General features: G+C 48.6%; 1 protein-coding gene across 2 annotated transcripts in view; it reads right to left on the minus strand.

Annotated features, from left to right (window-relative positions):
• Positions 1-21,255, minus strand: part of DOK4 (docking protein 4) — a 76,443-nt gene that overhangs the window by 29,642 nt on the left and 25,546 nt on the right. For both annotated transcript variants that reach the window (XM_055000632.1, XM_055000631.1), the window contains exon 2: positions 15,259-15,583. In XM_055000632.1, the coding sequence (XP_054856607.1) occupies positions 15,259-15,324 (66 nt within the window). In that variant the 5' untranslated portion in view covers positions 15,325-15,583. The remainder of the gene's footprint in view (positions 1-15,258; positions 15,584-21,255) is intronic.

A 21,255-nucleotide genomic window follows, 5' to 3' on the forward strand; every position in this document is an offset into this window, starting at 1 on the left:
AAAATGGAGGATAGGAGAACCATGTAAAGCTGTTTTGGGTCTCCAACAGGGAGACAGTTTGGATATAAAGGAAGTAAAATTAAAAGAAATGGGGCACCTTGAAGAAACCAATGCCCTCTTGATCTCCTCAGGGAGTCCATTCCCAAGATACAAGGTTCTCTACTCCCCCAGTTTATTCTCACAACATCCCAGTGTAGTAGGCTAAACCAAGAGAAAATGACCAGCACAAGGTTGTTAGCGGTCAGACCTGCCCTCAAGACTATTAAGAAGGCTTAAGAATATGGCAATATCATAAGCCCCTCTCCATGTGTGTTTTAAACATAGAAAGGCTGCCTAGCAAGGCAGGAAATGGCTGCCAGATCCTGGCCAGGAGCTGGAAAATTACTAGCATGTGACTTGCCAGGCGAGACCAGCTTTCAGCCCCCAAGCCCCAGAGATGTGCCAAGATCCTAAGACAATAAGGTCTTCCCAGAGTTCCTGAATTAATTTCCTAACACACCCTGCCGATCTTCTCCTTACTCACTCTCCCATTCTGGGTGATTCAGGGCTCTGATAGCCTCATCTATCCAGCCATCGTGGGTCATCAATCATCACTGATAACTTTAATTTTGCCCAGGAAGTCTTAATCAAACGTTTCCAGTTTTATTGTCTTGCTCCAGAGATAGCTTTCCAGTTCTTTGTCTCACCCAGAGATGACCATTAAGTTATTGTTTTGGGGCAGAAGATGCAATCCACAGTATAATTGAGCTGCTCTTCCACCATAGTGGTGTGCATGCCCTCGGATCCAGCATCCACCCTCAGACTCCCGTATGAGCCTCTTCTCTCTCCTTCCTCGAAGCGCTGGTCACTCAACACTCTCTCTCACAAATGCCTTCTTCTGGATTGGTAACTATCATCCAACCCTGCCATTCTCTCCAATTTTCCTCCATGCTTTCTAGTTAGCTCTGTATGTGTGCTGTGTGTTTTATGTGCAAATGATCTTTATTATTTTATAAATAAAAACCATTTTGGATTGAACATCTGCTTCTTTATTGGAAGAGTTCTCTACAGGGGCAATCTTTATATACACAGGTGGAGATCTTGCAGTTACACCCTCTCGCTTCCTCTCCTTGCATGCTAATTTCCCCAACTTGCAAGGACCTCCCCCCCCCCCAAAATTGGGTAACAAGGTTATATTGACAGTTTCATTTGAACTTATGACTCCTGAGACCTAATCCAAAATGCTAATCATTAGACCACACTTGCTGTCACTCTGGAGTCTGGAGAACTCGGCAACCTTCCCCACAGATGGAAGTTGAGCGACATTAAAATGTAAACAGATATTCCATCCCCTGGCCAACGAGGGTCATATAAACGCAGGTGCTATAGCAAGGGCAGGCATGTGACTGAGCAAACTAAAGGTGGTAAATTGATCAGTGAAATAAATTCTGATTGATCTACCCGGTAATGTTCACCATCAGAGTAGTTCAAGAGGGTATGGGAGAGGGGTTCAATAAAAAGTTGACGAAAAATGCTGAGTAACAAAGCAGTTCAGGCACCAAAACTGAAAGGGTGGTTATACAGGGTATCTTCAAAGACACAGTTTCTCCAAGCTTCAGAAGAAGCAGCTCATGATATTTTGTGAAGTGTGTAAAGAGACAGCGGGTCTGCCCAAGGCCACCCTGAAAGCTTCAGAGTTAAGCACAGCTACAAAATTTGGCTTCCCACATCTCCAAACCAATGTTCTCTCCAGCTGGCCGGGTCGACTCCAAAGAGGAATTCCAAATTGTTTCTGGGTGGGCTCAAACCAACTTATTGGCTGCCACACAAGTAACACCCCCAACTGCTTGACACCGTATTTCGAAGACAGTCCAAGTAAGCAACCTGTTTAGAATTAGCGTGCTACAAACTGGGGGGGCTAGATGGCAGGGTCAGATGGAAAACTGAAGGGTCTCCCCCTTTTATGCCCCTGACAACACTTATCGTGTCCGAATGCCTGGACACAGGAGGCTCACTTCAGTGAGAAGTAAACCTCTTGTGCCTCCATCATGAAGCACAATCCCCATCTCAGCAAGGGGAAATTCATTGCCAAAGGATGTAGCGATGGCCACAAGGAGTACAGGTGGCTTTCAAAGGGGATTAGATGGCGTCTAGGTCCATCCATCAGTGGCTACTAGCCATGGTGACTAAAAGGAACCTCCACATCTCTGAAAACCAGTGCTAGGGGGGTAACATCAGGGAAAGGCCTCAGCCTCTGCCCTGTCTGTTTGACCCTCCAGGGCAATTTGTTGGCCACTGTGTGAGCCACAATGTTGGACTCAATGAACTACTAGAGTGATCCAATCTTATGAGAAGGAGAGACATTGCTCAAGAGACATGGGAAAGGCAGAAGTAGTGGTGGTAGGACTCCAGTAGGATGCTCGATTGGAAGCCAGTGCGTACTATCTAGCTAGTGTGGTGCAGTGGTTAGAGTTTCAGACTAGGACATGGAGAACCTGGGTTCTAATCCCCACTCTGCTATGAAACTCCCCTTGGGGCAGCCACTGCCCCCCACACACACTTCCCCTACCTTACAGGGTCGCTGTGACAATAAAACAGAGGACGGAGAAGCAATGCAAAGCCACTCAAAGTGCCTTGGAAGAAAGGTAGGATAAAAATGTGACAGATTGATGAGAAGCCCAGGCTGGAAGGAAGGGGAAAGAGACGGCCAGCCAGGGGGGACAGAAGGGAAACGGACGAGACTTCCCGAGGAAATGAGCAAGCCCTGAAGAATCCCTCCCCAGAGAGCAGTCTGAGATCAATGCTGTCTCGGAACACTGGACTCTGACAACGGCATGGAAAGGGAGATGCCAAGAGGATGTGGGCAGGAGCCAGCAAGATGGGGCATGCTCAAGGCTCTTTTGTAAAAAAGGATCACAGACCTGCAATTCAGTTGCTCCACCTCGAAGCCTCCTCCAACACCTTCAGAACCCCAGAGGCACTAAAGCCTTGGTTTGGCCCTCCAGTTCCACAGAACCAGAATCAGGCAGGGTTGGAAAAACTTAGGGCCAAGCTACACATGACGAATGACACTTGAACGGCAAGTGGATTGAGTGGAGGGCAAGTGAACAGGGAGAAATACACTTGCTGTTCAAGTGTCATTCGTCATGTGTAGCTTGGCCCACAGATGCTTGCACTGTATGGCCATGTAAGATTCTACACCGCCAACAGGGGCAACTGTCTCCTAGCATTCAGTTTAAACTGAAAAGCAAGCTGTGAGAGCTTGTGATTTTGGAATGGAAGAGAAGGAAGAGGAGAAGCTGTTTGACCCTTTCCCCTCCTCCCACGGTGGCCACATGGAGAATTAACCACCTGGAGTTGTTAGACATTTTCATAGAATCATAGGGTTGGAAGGGACCTCAAGGATCATCTAGTCCAACCCCCTGCACAATGCAGGAAATTCACAGCTACCTCTCCCCCAGACACACACACACACACATCCAGTGAGCCCTGCTCCATGCCCAAAAGATGGCAAAACACCGTCAGGATCCTTAGCTAAATTGGCCTGGGGAAAACTGCTACCAGAGTGGATACAAGAGGAGGGAGGGGCAGCCTTAACCATCCCTCCTCCTCCTCCTCTCCATCCCCAACAACAGCCCCAATGCTGGAGCGGCGCGGAGGGCAATCTCAACTCCCCTCTGTCTGGAGATCAGGGGTCGGGGCCACCAGCCATGTAACCATTTTCTCTGAGGGTAATCCACTGAGTTCCACCACCTCTTTTCCCAGAAAAAAAGCCCTGCATACCACCAAGATCAGAATCTTGTCTAAAGGCAAACCTAGTTGTTAGAAGACACCCTGCCCTGCTGCCGCCCCCTCCACCTCCTCTTCTACCGTCTTCCTCATCACATCTCCTTTAACACAATACGTTGCATTGATGTCATCATCATGCCGTATGACGCCACAGGCCCCCTCCAACAGACGACACGAGACGGCGGGCTGGCGGTTTTCAAAATGAAAGCTCAGATTCTTGAGACGCCGAGCCCTGCCTCATTGCTGCTTTTTGCCATTCTCCTCGCTCCCAACAAATCCCTGAAGAGCCACACTAGAACAGCAGTGTTTGAACAGGCCCTGAGCCAGGGGCGCATCCCAAGCTGCGTCCCGAGGCAATTAATCCCACAAGTTAATTATGCATAGCCTCACATCGCTTGCCTGGATTCCTGAGGAAAGATTTCTCCCTCCCCTTCCTCCCCCCACAATACTGCTAGCTCCTTTCCAAAGTGGCAAGCTTGGCCACTGCTCAGGCAGCCGCCAGAACGAATGGCAAGGGTGGCGCCCCCTCAAAGACCTGTAAAGGTGATGGCGGTTATGGCCGGGGACCAATCTGGTTGTATGCAAACAGCAACTTTGGCAGAAGGAAATCCTGTGTGAAATGGCCGAGTTCGCTGTTATGCCCCTGACGCTGGAAACCAACACTCGATGGGTTTTGCAGACACGTAATGAGCCCCCTGGGAGCGCAGTGTCTGTTTGGCACGTAGCATGGCTTCCTGACAGCGCGCTCCTCACACCCCACCTCTGGTGCATCTCCGGTTGCTTTCAAAGGGTCTCTGCTCTTAAAAAGGAAACATTTCCACCAAGCTGACGGAGGAAGCTAGACACAGACTTCAAAGCCCGTAACACCTGCCACCTGTGAAGCCCTCTGGGCACCAGCCAAGTCCCTCTATACAGGGACACCAAAGGTGGGCAAAGGCTTATAGGGTGTGTGCGTGTGTGTGCACACAGCAAACAGATCAGGGCACAATGCATCTTTCTCTCCTTTGCCTGCCTGCCCACTCTCCCCCCTCTCCAAGCAAGAACCTGGCATCCAACCTTGCGGGACAGGCTAAAATTCCAGGAATATCTAACAACAGGCACAAATTGGGTTGAGACTTCCCTGACATGACTCACAACCACACAGGCCTAATGGGACTCACCTTTACAAAGCACTTTGGCGCTCTGAGCGCTTGAAAGAGGGAAGACGGGCTTCAGGGTTTTCTCCCCCATCATTTTAGAAAGCAGAAACAGCTGTACTTGGGGAGGCTGTTTCCCCCTGCCTCCGTTCCATGTGTCCTGGGACCATGTGACACATGGAGCTGAGGAAGGGGCAAAAAGGGCCGTTTGCATTGATGAAAATACCCCAGGAGGGAACCCAGAAGACTCTCCTTTTCCCATGCAGCACTCACAGCCACACCAAGTGGTGGAGTGCGTTGTAAAGGTGTGGTTGGGGAGTCACATCAGGACACAACTCACGTTTGTTGTAACATATAGATAAGCCCTAAGTCAGTGCTTACTTTGTTGCAGCAACGTCTGGGACTGGAAGTGCATCATTGAACCTTTGCAAGCTATGTGGTGGCGGCAGGGCTTTTTTTCTGGGAAAAGAGGTGGTGGAACTCAGTGGGTTGCCAGCACAGGGGGCAACTCTTGGCGGGAGGTGGTGCCCCTGGTACCACATGGGCGCGTGCAAAGTGCACGCATGCTCCCAGGGCCAGTGATGTCACTTTGGGTCAGATGGAACAAGGGGGGAGTTTTTAAAAGTTTAAATGCCCTCGGTGAAAATGGTCACATGGCTGGTGGCCCCGCCCCCTGATCTCCAGACAGAGGGGAGTTTAGATTGCCTGGTGCAGAGGGCAATCTCAACTCCCCTCTGTCTGGAGATCAGGGGGCGGGGCCACCAGCCATGTGACCATTTTCAAGAGGTGCCGGAATTCCATTCCACCGCGTTCCAGCTGAAAAAAAGCCCTGGGTGGCGGCCGTATTCACAAGGGGACCCAGTTAGCATAACACCAAGGCAGAACGAGAACAGCTATGTGAACAAGCTGAGAAGTCCCTGGTTTGAGTCTCACCTCATCAAGAAACTCATGCAAACCACATAGCCTCAGCTTCACACCCTACTCGTAATATGGGAATAATATTGGTCTACTTTACAGGGTCAGTGTAAGGATGAATGAGATTGTAGTACGTATTCTAGCACTCCACTTGGCCAGCACGCACTGAAATTTTAAGCAACATTGCATCACAATCCTGAGAACACCTGTAGGGCACAGAGGACACAGTGGCCGAACACAGCTCCCTTGCCAGCCCCAACAAGAAGACTTGGAGTTGCGACAACTGCAGTGAACGCCACTAATGGCAGAGTGCATGGAATTGGTTACTCTGGGACTCAGAGCCAAACTACAAGTGACGTCTTACACAGGTTGGACACTAGTTGGCTTCCCTCAAGTTTTGATGGGAAATGTAGGCGCCCTGGTTTTACAGCTTGGCTCTCCATTACAGCTGCAAGACCAGGATGCCTACATTTCCCATCAAAACTTGAGGGAAGCCGACTAGTGTCCAACCTGTGTAAGACGTCACTTGTAGTTTGGCTCTCAGTGGCCATTATTTTTATAGTCACTTGACTGTTTGAGGTCATCAGGATTCGGGGGGGGGGGTATATAGACTGCAGACCAACAGAGGGCCCTTTTAAAGCGTATGAAGAGTGGGATGCACAAAGAGAACATACTACAGTCCTCTGAGCAGATGATTCAAGCAAGCAAGCCAAGTTGCAAATACATGATTGATCTGTAGAGCTTGTCTACTGGCTTCCTTTTGACTGTTTACCTAGAGCACCAACTAAAAGAGAGTCAGCACAGTGCATTAATTAGAGTGTTAGAAGAGGATCTGGAAGACCCAGGTGCAAATGCCCACTCTGACTGCCATGGAAGCCCTTGGGACAGTCAACCTAATCTACCTAGCAGGGTTGTTGTTGGGATAAAATGAACGGGAGAATGCTGAAAGCCATTTTTGGTTTCCGTAGGGGAGAAAAGTGGGGTATAAAACAAGTGGATAAATAATATACTACCACATTTTTCCTACGTGGTCAGCCTGTGTGTTCTGTTTGGTGTCAGAGAGGCAACTTTTCTGTTGCAGCCTCCTCCCTCTGTCCATTTTTTCCTTGTTTATTTTTTTTAGAAGACCAAACGTACAACGTGACATGAGCTCCACCCAGCACACTTTTATCTGAGCAAACCTGCCCAGTATTCTACACAGAACACAGACAAGAGGCCTTAAATCATGGCCTGAAATATCTCTTTGTTTCCCCTTTTTACCCCTTTTTTTTAAAAAAACAAAAACACGCAGCCTGATGAAAAGATCTGCAGAACTCAAAAAAGTTCACACTGTTTTGTGTTACTGTGGTCTTAATAAAAGGCAGGAGACCGCTTTTACTTTGGACCAACACACCGAACTGCTTCGGACTAATCTGGCACTTGTTTTTTCTGATGACCGGGCAACAGTAAGCTTAGAGCCAAGCTACAAGTGACGCCTGACACAGGTTGGACACTTGTCAGCTTCCCTCAAGTTTTGATGGGAAATGTAGGCGTCCTGGTTTTACAGCTTGGCTCTCCATTACAGCTGCAAGACCAGGATGCCTACATTTCCCATCAAAACTTGAGGGAAGCTGACAAGTGTCCAACCTGTGTCAGGCGTCACTTGTAGCTTGGCTTTTAGTGTTAAGAGAGACAGAAGAAACCATTCAGCACCTCCTGTGGCCGTTTTATTGCCCTGGCGGGATCACTCCTTTGTAGACAGCCAGTGACTAGATACCACAGAGAAAGAAAAGGAATAGAACGGCACACCGCCTAAAACCTACGGTTAAAAACAGAAAGCTGCCACTGGCCACATGATTCATTACAGACAAAGAATATGCCATTCCGTTTGTCAGCATCTCTATGATACGTGCTTTGAATCTTGTATGGAAAGGAGATAGGAAAACCAGTTTTGCTTTAGACAGAAAGGGCCAATCAGTATTATAAAGACGTAGTCCAGCCATGGTGATCTGTTCTCTGATGACATCCAGGTTAAATTAGGTGTTTTATGCGAGGCTGTCTTTGAAGCCTTCTCTGGGTTGTTGCAGGATATTCCTCTATTTTGCCTGCATGTCTGTTACAGGCAAATCATAATTTTCCAGATCATCTTTTCGTCATTGGAAAAAAAAAAACATTTCCTCCTCAGCTAGTGCTTCTGTTGGTGTTAAAAGGGCTGCATGGAAAGCGGTTGCATGAATGCCTCTGGATCACACCCATGACATTGCTGACAATTATTGGAAGAACTTGGAATCACACTACACGCGATATAGGAAGATCCATGATCAGATATCCTGATGTATAACTTAGCAGCTGTTGAGGGGTGTGGAAGGTCCATAGCACAATGCTGAGGAGTGCGGAAGGTCCATAGCACAATGGAAGGTCCATAGCACAATGTTGAGGAGTGCGGAAGGTCCATAGCACAATGTCGAGGGGTGCAGAAGGTCCATAGCACAATGTCGAGGGGTGCAGAAGGTCCATAGCACAATGGAAGGTCCATAGCACAATGTTGAGGAGTGCGGAAGGTCCATAGCACAATGTCGAGGGGTGCACAATGTCCATAGCACAATGGAAGGTCCATAGCACAATGTTGAGGGGTGCAGAAGGTCCATAGCACAATGTCGAGGGGTGCAGAAGGTCCATAGCACAATGGAAGGTCCATAGCACAATGTTGAGGAGTGCGGAAGGTCCATAGCACAATGTCGAGGGGTGCACAATGTCCATAGCACAATGGAAGGTCCATAGCACAATGCTGAGGGGTGCAGAAGGTCCATAGCACAATGCTGAGGGGTGCAGAAGGTCCATAGCACAATGTCGAGGGGTGCAGAAGGTCCATAGCACAATGGAAGGTCCATAGCACAATGTTGAGGGTGCAGAAGGTCCATAGCACAATGGAAGGTCCATAGCACAATGTTGAGGGGTGCAGAAGGTCCATAGTACAATGTCGAGGGGTGCAGAAGGTCCATAGCACAATGGAAGGTCCATAGCACAATGTTGAGGGGTGCAGAAGGTCCATAGCACAATGGAAGGTCCATAGCACAATGTTGAGGAGTGCGGAAGGTCCATAGCACAATGTTGAGGAGTGCAGAAGGTCCATAGCACAATGGAAGGTCCATAGCACAATGTTGAGGGGTGCAGAAGGTCCATAGCACAATGTTGAGGAGTGCGGAAGGTCCATAGCACAATGTTGAGGGGTGCAGAAGGTCCACAGCACAATGGAAGGTCCATAGCACAATGCTGAGGGGTGCAGAAGGTCCATAGCACAATGGAAGGTCCATAGCACAATGTTGAGGGGTGCAGAAGGTCCATAGTACAATGTCGAGGGGTGCAGAAGGTCCATAGCACAATGGAAGGTCCATAGCACAATGTTGAGGGGTGCAGAAGGTCCATAGCACAATGGAAGGTCCATAGCACAATGTTGAGGAGTGCGGAAGGTCCATAGCACAATGTTGAGGAGTGCAGAAGGTCCATAGCACAATGGAAGGTCCATAGCACAATGTTGAGGGGTGCAGAAGGTCCATAGCACAATGGAAGGTCCATAGCACAATGTTGAGGAGTGCGGAAGGTCCATAGCACAATGTTGAGGGGTGCAGAAGGTCCACAGCACAATGGAAGGTCCATAGCACAATGCTGAGGGGTGCAGAAGGTCCATAGCACAATAGCTCGGCATGCAGAGGGTGCCACGTTCAATTCCCTGCCTCTCCAGTTAAAAGGATAGGGTAGGGGGTAATGTGAAAATCCTCAAACTCAATCCTTGGAGGGTTGCTGCCAGACAGAGGATAGACAAATGGTCAGATCCGGTATAAAGCAGCTTGATTTAGGGCTCAGCGATACAGCCCCTGCTTTGCTTGCAGAAGGACTCGGGTTCAGGCCCCGGCATCTTCCATTAAATGGGCCAGTAGCGGGTGATGCAAAACACTCTGAAGAGCCACCGCCAGCGGGTGGACAATACTGACTGCAGCAAACAGCGGCCCGATTCTGTATAAGGCCGCTTCTTCTTTAAAGGGCCGTGGCTCAGAGGCAGAGCACCGGCTTTGCAGGCAGCAGGCTCCTGGTTCGACACTTGGCATTTTCAGTTACCACGCCACCCTCACCTCGGACGTGTTGGGAAAGACTTCAGCCAGAGGCTCAGGTGACTCAGAGCAACTCAGTACAGGGCAGCTTTGCGAGTGTGTTATATGTGGGAAGGGGCATGGATTGGGGGTACAGGGTCCTGGAAAGGTCAGTTAATGCTTCCTTGTGCCACTTCCCTGTTTGAAAAGGTAGCTGAACGTAGCACTGGTAAGGGAGGAAAGGTAGATGATTTCCCCCCCCCCCAGTTTTACTGGCTAAGAACTCCCTAACATAACACTCCAGTCGCTTTAAAATATTTTTTCTTTGATGGTGGCAAGAGAACTAGCAAAGGACGATTAGCCCGCCACAGTAATTCCTGCCATCTTGTTGTGTCCCTTTGCTTGAATTCTAGGTTGTACCTTCTCTGTCCACAGCGCACAGCTTAATAAACAGAACAGTGAACGGCAGAGGCAAAGAATCCTCCTTCCTCCGCTCTGCAGTCTACACACTTCAGGTCCCCCAGAAGCAAGAGCTCCAATTTACATTTCCTTGACTGAGAGCACAGTCCTTGGGGGCATGAAGGCCACTGACGTAGAGCAGGGCCTGGAGAATGTGTGCAAGGCAGTGCTGTTTTGGCAACAGGGCCCCGGGTTACACCAGGGCTCACAGCAGGGTCCCGGGAGAAAAGCTTTGCGCTGAGCTGGGCTGTGATGGAAAATATTGTGCTCCGATGCCAACAGCAACCAACAGTCCCTCCAAGCTCGTACACAAACGAAAACATGGCCAGGTTTAGGTCAAGGGTGGACAACGGGAATGCCATCTAATGCAGATTTATCCAAGCCCACGGACTCGCTGGCTTCTTCAGCGGTGGTACAGCAAGACTTACGGAGGCAAGAAAATACTAATTTGAAGCTGATTTGGCTGGGAGGGATCCAATTGGGTTCCAAATAAGTTTTAAAGAAACATCCTAAATTTGATAAGGGGGCAGGGTCATACACACGGCACTTTTTTCCTGATTGTGACTTTCTGCAGGCACACGTTCACACTAGTGGTGAAAGTAAGCTGGTATGAGCCAGTACAGAGTACAGATAAGAAAACGGCTGATGTGGTAACTCCCATCTTCTGTACTGAGCCGCTTCCCCCACCCCCCAAGATAGACAATACCAGCAAGAAATATAAGTTGCTTTCACTCCTGGCTCGCGTACAGAAAATGCTACTGCCAGCTGGCAGTTGTCTCCACAAATGTTGGCACATTCAAGCCGTCACAATCACCGAAATTGTCGCCAACTAATAATATTCATGGACTTGCGCATGCGCCAGATCTTCAGCCGGCAACCTGCGGGGTATGAGGCAGGGCCTCAGCCTGTGTGCCACTCACTGCTTGGCTCGTCCAAGAAAGGGGGCTGCAGGGATTCTCCCACACCAACCTAGGAAGACACCAATAGGCCAAAGCGGATCTGGTGGTACTCCGTGAACCCCTATAAAAGCTTTTGGAACAGGCTTGCTTGCTGGGCTAAGCAACTAGGAATGGTCCATTTTTATGAATACTGAATCATGGTCACCTTTGCCCTGCCTAGTTCTGCCATCAGCTTACAAGGAATTTTTAAGCCACTGCAGCACAATTAGGGTTGCCAGCACCCCCTGGAGATGCACTTCCAGGCTGACGGGAATCACATCATCACATGAAGGTGCTGCTGGCGCCCTCCAGCACCTGCCCAGTTCCTGCCATTTTTTCCCACCAGCAGCCAGCTAAGCGGCAGCTGGAAGCGCCTGCTGGTGGTGGGGGGAATCTTGCGCCTTGACTAGGGGAATGGTAAGCCTTCATGCAGTGGCTAGAATGTTGGGCATGCGTGGGGAGACCAGAGTTTAAATCTGTGCATGCAATAAAATGCACTGGCCTCATCTACCTTGCAGGATTCTTATGAGGATAAAATGGAGGCAGGGAAGACACACATCCTTGAATTCCTTTGGAAGGAACGCAGGACAAAAAGGCGCTACGATAGATAATCTTATAGGTGCCCACATTACCTTCACTCATGGATGTGTTCACGGATAAGCAGGAAAAATACCATGTGAAGCAATATGTAACCTAGGAAACAGACCCTCCCTCCAATCTTCTGCACTCTCCTCTCAGGATGTACTATAACTATTGATCATGTGTTCAATTTCACAAAATTGCACACAAATCCCACAGTCTCATTATGGAAGATTCTGAGGTAATTCATAAGCAGCAGTAACCGGTAATATACTATTTTTGTCGGTGTAAGATAGTAATTGGGAAGCAAGAGGCTTCTGAGAGGTATGAGTAGGGTGGGGCCGGAGATCTCCCAGAATTACACTTGATCTCGTCGACAGAAATCTGGCCCACTTGGGAAAATGGCTTCTTTGGAGGGTAGACTCTATGGAAGTATACACCGCTGAGGTCCCTCCCCTCCCCAAACTCTGTCGTTCTCAAGCTCCACCCCAAATCTCCAGGAATTTCCCAACCCAGACTCAGCAACCCTAGGCGTGGAGCTTTCCGTGGTGGGAGGTACAAGATGGCAGTGCCTTCTTCCTTCAAAAGGAAAGCATCTCATCCCAGCAGGAGCAAGCAGATTCACAGCCCTCTTGACATTCACAGTCGAGGTTGTGAAGGAATTTACCCTCACATTAAATTAGCCAGTGATTCTGGGAAACCTTCGGGACTGCCTCTCCCCATGTGTTCGCTTCGATCAGCCACTAAGCGCTTGCCGATGGTCCCTGGCCCCAGGGAGGTCTGCCTGGTCTCTACCAGAGCCAGGGCCTTTTCGGTCCTAGCTCCGACCTGGTGGAACTCTCCGTTGGAGGAGACCAGGGCCTGGCGGGATTTGTTATCTTTTCACCGGGCCTGCAAGACGGAGATGTTCCGCCAGGCATTTGGTGGGGGCTAGGCTGTCCTCTCGCCGGCCATACCACTGAAGACCTTCCACCACCCATGCAGGAAAATGCTGTATTTTAATATCTTATACCTGCCAATTTTAATTGTTGATGATATCATGTTTTAATGTTTTTATAATGTTTTTATTGTTTCAAACTGTTGTTAAACCACCCTGAGCCTGTCTGACGGGGAGGGCAGTCTAGAAATGTGATAAAATAAATAAATAAATACCTTGACATGGCAAGGCCTGCTTGAACGAGCCATCTAGAGTTACTGACTCAGCAGGTACCCTTCCGGCCGTATGCTCAACTCTCTGCTGGTGGCCTAATCTCAGTTTAGCTAATTTACTCTAGATTAGGGATAGTGTAGACAGCCCTGCCTGTGGGCTAGGAAAGAGAGGCATGTATTTGGACCAGTAAATGTCTGCCTGGGCTATCTGAATAGCACCTCAGATGTCTACATTGAGGTGCAGTCACCTCAACTGGGGGCAAACGTCCGCACAGCATAATTAACCACTGCTTCGCCAGAACTGGGCACATATTGTGCCCCGGGCCTTGGGCAAGTCTTCCCATTAGGACAAAGATTTGGGCTATAAAACAAATGGCTCGTCTAGCAATCCCCCCTTCTGCTCATTCAGTGAACATGCCAAGAAAAGAAATGGACACCACAAGGCCAAAAGAGGGTATGGCATGCTTTAATGCCCGTGTGGGATCAAAAAAAGTATGCCCGCAAACAAAGATTTTACAATCAGTAAGTTCCGGATTCTCCTTGGGAAGAATCAGGAGAATCTCAGGGCCAAGCTACACATGACGAATGACACTTGAACGGCAAGTGGATTGAGTGGAGGGCAAGTGAACAGGGAGAAATACACTTGCTGTTCAAGTGTCATTCGTCATGTGTAGCTTGGCCCTCAGATTGTTCTTTGCCACTGTCTGGGAATGTAGAGTGCATTACTTTAGTTAGGGTTCTGTTTCCATGTAATATCGCCTAGGCGGCCCGTGCTTCCCTAAGGTGAAAACCACAATCTCCCATCATAACCCCAAGTGGCAAGCAATTGATGTGACGGATGTGAGAGCCTGACAGACCCCAAATCAGGAGCTGAGCATCCGTTTTGTAGGTGTGAAACAGAGGGGCAAGCACCTTGCCCTGGCGAGGCCATCCAACAGCAGGGACCGAACCCTGACATTTCATATCCAAAAGCTTTGACTCTTTGATAACTCATAGCCAGCTTCCAAAAGGCTCTGCCCACAACCCAACACTATAAAGACCTCGCTTATGCTGCACAGAGAATGAACTGCACACATGAAGTATATTTCATGCCGTTTTACATATACACGGTCCAGTTGCAAAAACATGGATCTCTTTTTGGCACAACCCAGAGAACTTCGGCACCGAGTCACATAAAAGAGAAATTGCTGGGCAAGGTCTTCATTCTAGAGGCCCCTATGGAAAGCAGAGATGTTTGAGATGCCTACAAGAGACGCACCTTACAACCCAAGACCGCTGATGCGAGTGCAAACCCTATTTTTGAGGAAGCTCTTATTGGGCTCTCCCTAAGCACAGATGCTCCAGGCCCATACCTGGCATCAGATCTGGCACTGCCCCATGGTGCCAGCGGTGCTCAGCAAGAAGGAACACAGCCAACATGACTCTGCATCTGAACAATCCAGGCATCAAAGGAGGGGGTATGTGCAAAACCCTCAAAAGCCATTTCTGTTTCTTTTACATTTTTGCCCCAGTTACAGCCCACTTCAGGCTGCAGGCACAGAGGCAAACATGTACGTGAAATAGCTAACTAAATTTATGAAATGCAATAAAAAAAACACCCAGTAGCATAATAATAATAATAATAATAATAATAATAATAATAATAATAATAATAATAATAATAATAATAATAATTCTGCTTGCTAACGAAAGCAGATTTCACCCCAGCCATCCCAAACCAGGCAAGATAAAATATTTTGCTACGCTTGCGTAAGACATTCAAGCTCCTAAGGAATCCCCAGGGGAAGGGAGTGGCACGGAAACAGGGTACCACAAACCTTTCAAGCCGCAAGGGGGGTGAAATTCATACGAGGCTAAATATTCAGGGACATGCTCTTTGAGAAGCCGCACCAACATCCACAACCAGCTCAGAAGGGCAATTCTCACAGTTGCCAGTGAACCCACCCGGGCGGACACATCCTTCACGGCAAAGCCAGAAACGACCAACTTCTGTACCTCCACCAACCCTAGATCAACAGCATTTAGACGGAGCCAGCGAGAAATAGAAAGTCCATCCTGAAAGGCTGCCTGGGGAAACGTGGGTGGGGGGAGAGGAGAAAGGCAGAGAGATGCTCCCCGGCCAGAATTCTTGCACACAAAAGCACTGGCTCGAGCCGGGTTTTCCGCAGTTTGCCCACATCTCCTCCTCTGGAGCTATTCGAGTGGGGAGGGGGAGCCCCAAACAAAGACAGCCTTGCAGGCACTTACCCCCAATTTCCGGCTCTTCATTTTCACGTATCCCTGTTTGATGATATCGTTGAAATTTGTAGCCATGGCTCAGCTGCCGCACAGCCAGGGTCCTCTGCCACAGAGCCGAAGGCTCTCTTCTCGCTGCTGCCACCTCCTCCTCTTCCTCCTCCTCCTCCTCCTTCTCCGCTGGGCTCTCTCACAGCCGTGATGCTTGCTCCTCTCCCCTCCTCGGCTCCGTCATTCACCTGTTTTCAGACTTCGGCTGGCACACCAGTCCTCTCCCTTCCCCATTCCCTTAGCATTGTTCTAGTCAGGAGATCGCTGGCTGCTTCCTCTTGTTCCACTGGAAAATAAAAATGACAGATAGATCAGAGACTGTGACATCTTTCTCTGGGTCGGGTTTTTCCCTCCACCCCTTCCTCTCCCCCCCCCCTCCCCGGCTGAACCATTCAGGAGAATCCAAGGTGGCTTGTACTGTGGAGGGGAGGAAAATAGAACAGTCCAATTTTTAACCCATCAGAGCCTTTACATTTTAAATGCACAAGGAGATTCTTTTTGCAAAGGGGAGAGCAAGCAAAAGGGATCTTTTCAAAACAAAAATATCGGATTTTCAAAGGTATCATTAATAAGGTGTTGTTTCAGCCTGCCTGTCTGCCTGACCTGGTTGGCCCAGGCTAGCCCAATCAGATCAGATCTCAGGAGCTAACCAGGGTCCACCCTGGACAGTACTTGGATGGGAGACCCCCTTTGTTCATCTCTTGTCTTGAAAACCCTATGGGGTCACCATAAGCCTGCTGCGGCATTATGACACTTTACACACACATACACATTCTCATTCTGCCAGACCAGCATGGCAACAACAACAACTGCGCTTATATACCATTCTTCCAGACAGATTAGTGCCTCACCCAGAGCGGTGAACAAGTTAGTGTTATTATTATCCCCACAATGCAGCTGGGGAGCTGGGGCGGAGAGGAGGGGCTGACCCAAGGCCACCTACTGAGCTCATGGCAGGAGTGGGATTCAAACTAGTAGAGTGTTGATTCGTAGCCAGACCACTTAATCACTGTGCTACAGCACCTCTCCATATCACCAGTCCTTCTCTAGGCCTTGTGAACATGAGAATTCAGAAGGCAGACTTTTGCGAAACACTATAGACTCCCATATGTGTTATCTATTGCCACAGCCATACATAGGGTTACTTCAGAGCAGTAAATCTTGAATATACTTTTTAATTCCTGTTCTGTCCTCTGGGCTCTCAAATCTCCAGTCATCAGAACACAATTGTCCTGGTGACACTCACAGACTGGCCAGACAAGGAATACCAAAAGGACTCCCCAAATGATATAATTATTAAAAACATTAACCCCAAATGAAGCTAACCTCAAGAGCCAGCATGGCGTAGCAGTCAGAACACCAGACTAGAACTTGGGAGACCCAGATTCAAATCCCTGCTCTGCCGTGGACACTCACTGGGTGACTTTGGGCCAGTCACACACTCAGCTGAACCTACCTTGCAGGGTTGTTGTGAGGATAAAATAAGAGGAGAGGTAAACAACGAAAGCCACTTTGGGTCCCCATTGGGGAGAGATATAAATGAAGTAAATAAATAAATAAAACCAGCCTGATTTACTCTCTTTTGGCTTTGTTATTTGTGTGCAAGTCTGTTTTCATTTTAAAGTTTCCTTTGCCTATTTGCCCAAGCTTATTTCAAATTGCACACAGGGGCAACAAGGAAGCCCCTCGTGCCCGTGCCCAGATCTACTTTGCATCCCCAGGGTGGACATGACACGTCAATAGGGTATAAATGGCACAGGCCTGATCCACATGACATTGAATCTTCAGTTTTGACGACTAAATATTCTGTGGATCTGTCCTATGCTTACAGATCATATTTATGCTATGTGACTATGAGGTCAGCTTCGAGCCGATCGCAGTAGGCACGCCCAAAAAGCAAGGTGGGTGATGTTGTGCATTCCCCATTGTGCATCAACTCTACCCAGTTTGATGCCAAGTGCAAACAGAGCCCTGGTAGGCTACAGCTTTTGAAGATGAGCATTAAAATAAAATTCTTACTAACCCTGCTAATTCAGCCCCCCAAGTCCCTGAAATCATGGTCAGAGGAGCCCACATCTACCATCGGTCCACTTATAGCTACAAGCCCCTCTCTGCAGTCCAACAACACGGTGCAACGATTGCATTTTAGTTGTATTTGGTTCCACCTCCTTGCTTCACTTCTCTTTCACCCCAGCATGTCCCAGCTGAGAACAAGATTCAAATCCTAACTCGGCCCTTAGGCAGCACAGGCAAGCCATTCCTCTGGGCTCAGCCCTCCCTTTTCTGTTATACCTCACTTTCCCCCTAGCAGAGCAGAGGTCACAGCTCAATGGTAGAGCCTCTGCCTTGCTTGCAGAAGGCCACAGGTTCCGTCCCCAGCACCTCCAGTTAAAAGGATCAGGTAGAAGATGAAAAGAAAGATCTCTGCTTGGCAGAGGAGGTGGAGGAAGAGCTGCCAGTCAGAGTAAGCAATGCTGACCTTGAGAAATGAAGGGTCTGACTCAGCAAAAGGCTGCTTCGTATGTTTTGATACTCATCCAGTGATGGAATTGGAGGGTGACAACCTGATGGAATGGAGGATCTGGAAGATGCTTCCCAAATGTTTTGTTCCAGGATATGTGAAATCACAACTCTTGGTAACGGTCTCAAGAATGGCTAACCCTGACCCAATGGGCCAGAGTGTCCCACTTCAGTCCCACCAAACACTGAGGCCCCCTTTACAGGGAGACAGCCACGTATATCTGCTTCTTCATTTATACTTCACTGGGGACCCAAATCAGCGTACGTCGTTCTCCTCTCTTCCATTTTATCCGCGCAACAACCCTGTGAGGTAGGTGAGGTTGAGAGGATGTGACAAACCCAAAGTCACCCAGCAAACTTCCATGGCAGAGTGAAGATTTGAACCTGGGTCTCCCAGATCCTAGTCTGACATTCTAACCACTAGACATCACTATCTCCTTGCTCAAGGCCCCAAGCCCACCACTGCCCCAGCCCTTTTACTTTCTCCCACACAAATGAATCCTTGCAGTTTTCCCTCTGGAGAGAAAATATTTCCTTCTTGGGGTCATTGTGGAGAGGAAGGCAGGACCTGCCCTCTAGTACCAAGGGGCAGCAGCCCTCGCTGGCATGAATTCCTTGGGAGTGTGCGCGCGCAACATGCCTCTGGGAGTAGGACACAAGCACACTGCCATGCTCTCTCATTCCTGTCCCACTTACCACCCACCTCCACCCCCAAGCTCCTTGCAGTATTGAAGCTTTTCTACTGCCTGGCCTCCTAGCATCCAACAATTGGTTAGAAATGCTTTGCGCTGGGTTGCCACAAAACTCATCTCCACAGCCTGCCCTCCTCCTTTACAATAAAGCCCAACTGATTGTGCACCCGTCTCAGAGCACTTCTTCGTTTCCACACTGCCTGTCATGTCTGAACCCCATCCATGCCAATGCTAACACTGAACCAATGTTTCATACGGTAACTTAATGTCATACTGTCAATGCCATAACTGTTTCTTTCACAGACTTCGTGCAGGTGCTTATCTAACGGACCGTAGAAACTTTCAGTGCTCATGACCTTGTAGACTACTCACTCCCAGGCATTGCTATGTCTCGACTTTGATCTTTTGCTTTCTCAGTGACTTTACTGGATGGTATAAATCAGGGGTCATTTTGTAGAAAAAGAGCTGCAGGAACTCATTAGCATAACTCATTAGTACAACTCATTTGCATATGCCACACCCCTTGACATCACTGGAAGTATGTCATTAGCATAACTGAATTGCATATGCCCCACCCCCTGACATCACCTATCCTGGCTGTTTTGGACCCAATCCTGGCCATTCAGGGCCAAAATTGGGCCCAAAATGGCAAAAAGGGGCTGAAAATGGCCGAAAAGGGACCCAAAATGGTCAGGATTGGGTCACTGATGAGCAGGAGAGTGATCCACCACCCATCAGAGGCTCGATCCTGGCTGTTTTGGGACCAATCCTGGCTGTTTGGGGCCTGATCCTGGCCATTTTGGGCCCAAATTGGGCCGTTTTGGACCTGATCTAGGCCGAAACAGGCCCCAAATGGCCAAAAATCAGGTGGGCGGGGCCACCTGACATGTGACCCTTTTGGAGAACTACTGGAACTGCGTTCCTGCGCATTCCCCCTCAAAATGAGCCCTGGTATAAATATATGAAACGTTCTCACCCAAAGCGCCCGCCCAAAGTCTTGTTTATTGTTGGGAGGGGGAAGGAGCAAACGTGTGAGTTAAGAGGAGGGATTTTTCCCCATGTTACTATTCCTGTCAATTTTGCTCTTACTGCTTAGATGCTTACCTTGCTTCTGAGTAACCCTATGGACATACATATGGAAATGATTTGATTTCTGAATAAAACCATTTAACCAAGAGCCTGGACTTCTTGCTGCAATGGTACAGGGATCTGTCTGCCATATCTTGTCATCCAAAGCCTGACACTGCCAGAACTAGAGCTGAGTCAGCAGCAGCCCCTCGACCACCCGACGGGAAGCAATGAATTGCTGAATCCACTCCCCGTTTCCCAGACAAACACATCTTCTTTTTTGCCTTTTTTGCCTTCCAGTCTGATAAGCAACCCAAATGTGCATTCCTAAACTCAGGGCTTTGAGGTCACATATCTGGCATTATCCTGAATTACTGAGCTTTACTGAATGCCAGAGCTTTACTGCTAAACTCCACAATGAACACAGAGTTATATTGTTTGTTTGTTTGGGGGGTTCTTTTTGGGGATAAGGACGCATGGGAGGGATTTATTTTGTCTGCCATTTAGATATACAACTTCCTCGACCCACAAGCTGACAGTGGGCAATTTTGCCATTCATCTTTATAACTGAGCCATATGTCGGTTCTTACAGTCTATGAACAGAGGCTGAGACTGGGCAACTAGCCCAAGGCCACCAAAGGAATCTGCCAGGGAGTTTATCTTCCCAGTGGAGGACCACCCTACCTTTTATGGATTGGGGAAGATCTTAGTTCAAACTCTACTTTAGCCGGGATGCAGCCACTCGCTACACTTAGGCAGTAGAAAAGAGCAAGAGTCCAGCACCACCTATAAGACTAACAAAATTGATGGTAGGGTATGAGCTTTTCATGAGCCACAGCTCACTTCTTCAGGTATCTGTGGCTCATGAAAGCTACAAACAGACGAACACAACTACCCATCTTGATCTATATTTAGGCAAACCCTCTTGCAATGTTCCAGGAGAGAAAGAGAATAAAAATACAGAATCCACAGAAAACATCAAACAGCAGAGACCTCAGGGCCCAATCCAACTTAAAGGAACAACTCCCCAAGTTGGCTAGGAGCTCAAGGCCTACCTACACAATACGCAGTCCCCAAATGGGCACAGGTCTGTCATGAGGACTGTCAGTCAGACATGTCCGTCAGGGTTCCCTACTGAGAAAAATTCCAGGGTGTGTGGGGCCCAATTCAGATTAGGACTGTGGTACATGGGGAAATGGCGCTTATGTCTTCCCCACTCTGTGCCAGTTTCCCAACCAGAAATGGCTTTGCAGTGGTACTGTCTGTCAAACTGAGGAAACCTTCATGTACCCCATTTGCTCATATCAAACAGCACCACCACAGGACCATTTCAGATCGGGGAGGAAAATCTGGATGGGGGGAGAGAGGCTGAAGCACCTCCTCTCTTCCCTTCCCTTCCCCCCACCCCCTCAATCAATGTTTAAGATTGAGGACCTGCCATCTCAGGGATTGCAGACTGTATATTTTATGGGTATTATGACTGTTTGATTTCATTGGGACTTTAAATTGTATTTATTTTTTATGTAACCCGCCCTGAGCCCGTTCATGGGGAGAGTGGGCTAAAAATGGATGATGATGATGATGATGATGATGATGATGATGATGACGACGACGACGATGATGATGATGATGATGATGATGAAGAAGAAGAAGAAGAAGAAGAAGAAGAAGAAGAAGA

This window comes from Eublepharis macularius, chromosome 16 (assembly GCF_028583425.1).
Source record: "Eublepharis macularius isolate TG4126 chromosome 16, MPM_Emac_v1.0, whole genome shotgun sequence".
In the NCBI taxonomy this organism is placed as follows: Eukaryota; Metazoa; Chordata; class Lepidosauria; order Squamata; family Eublepharidae; genus Eublepharis; species Eublepharis macularius.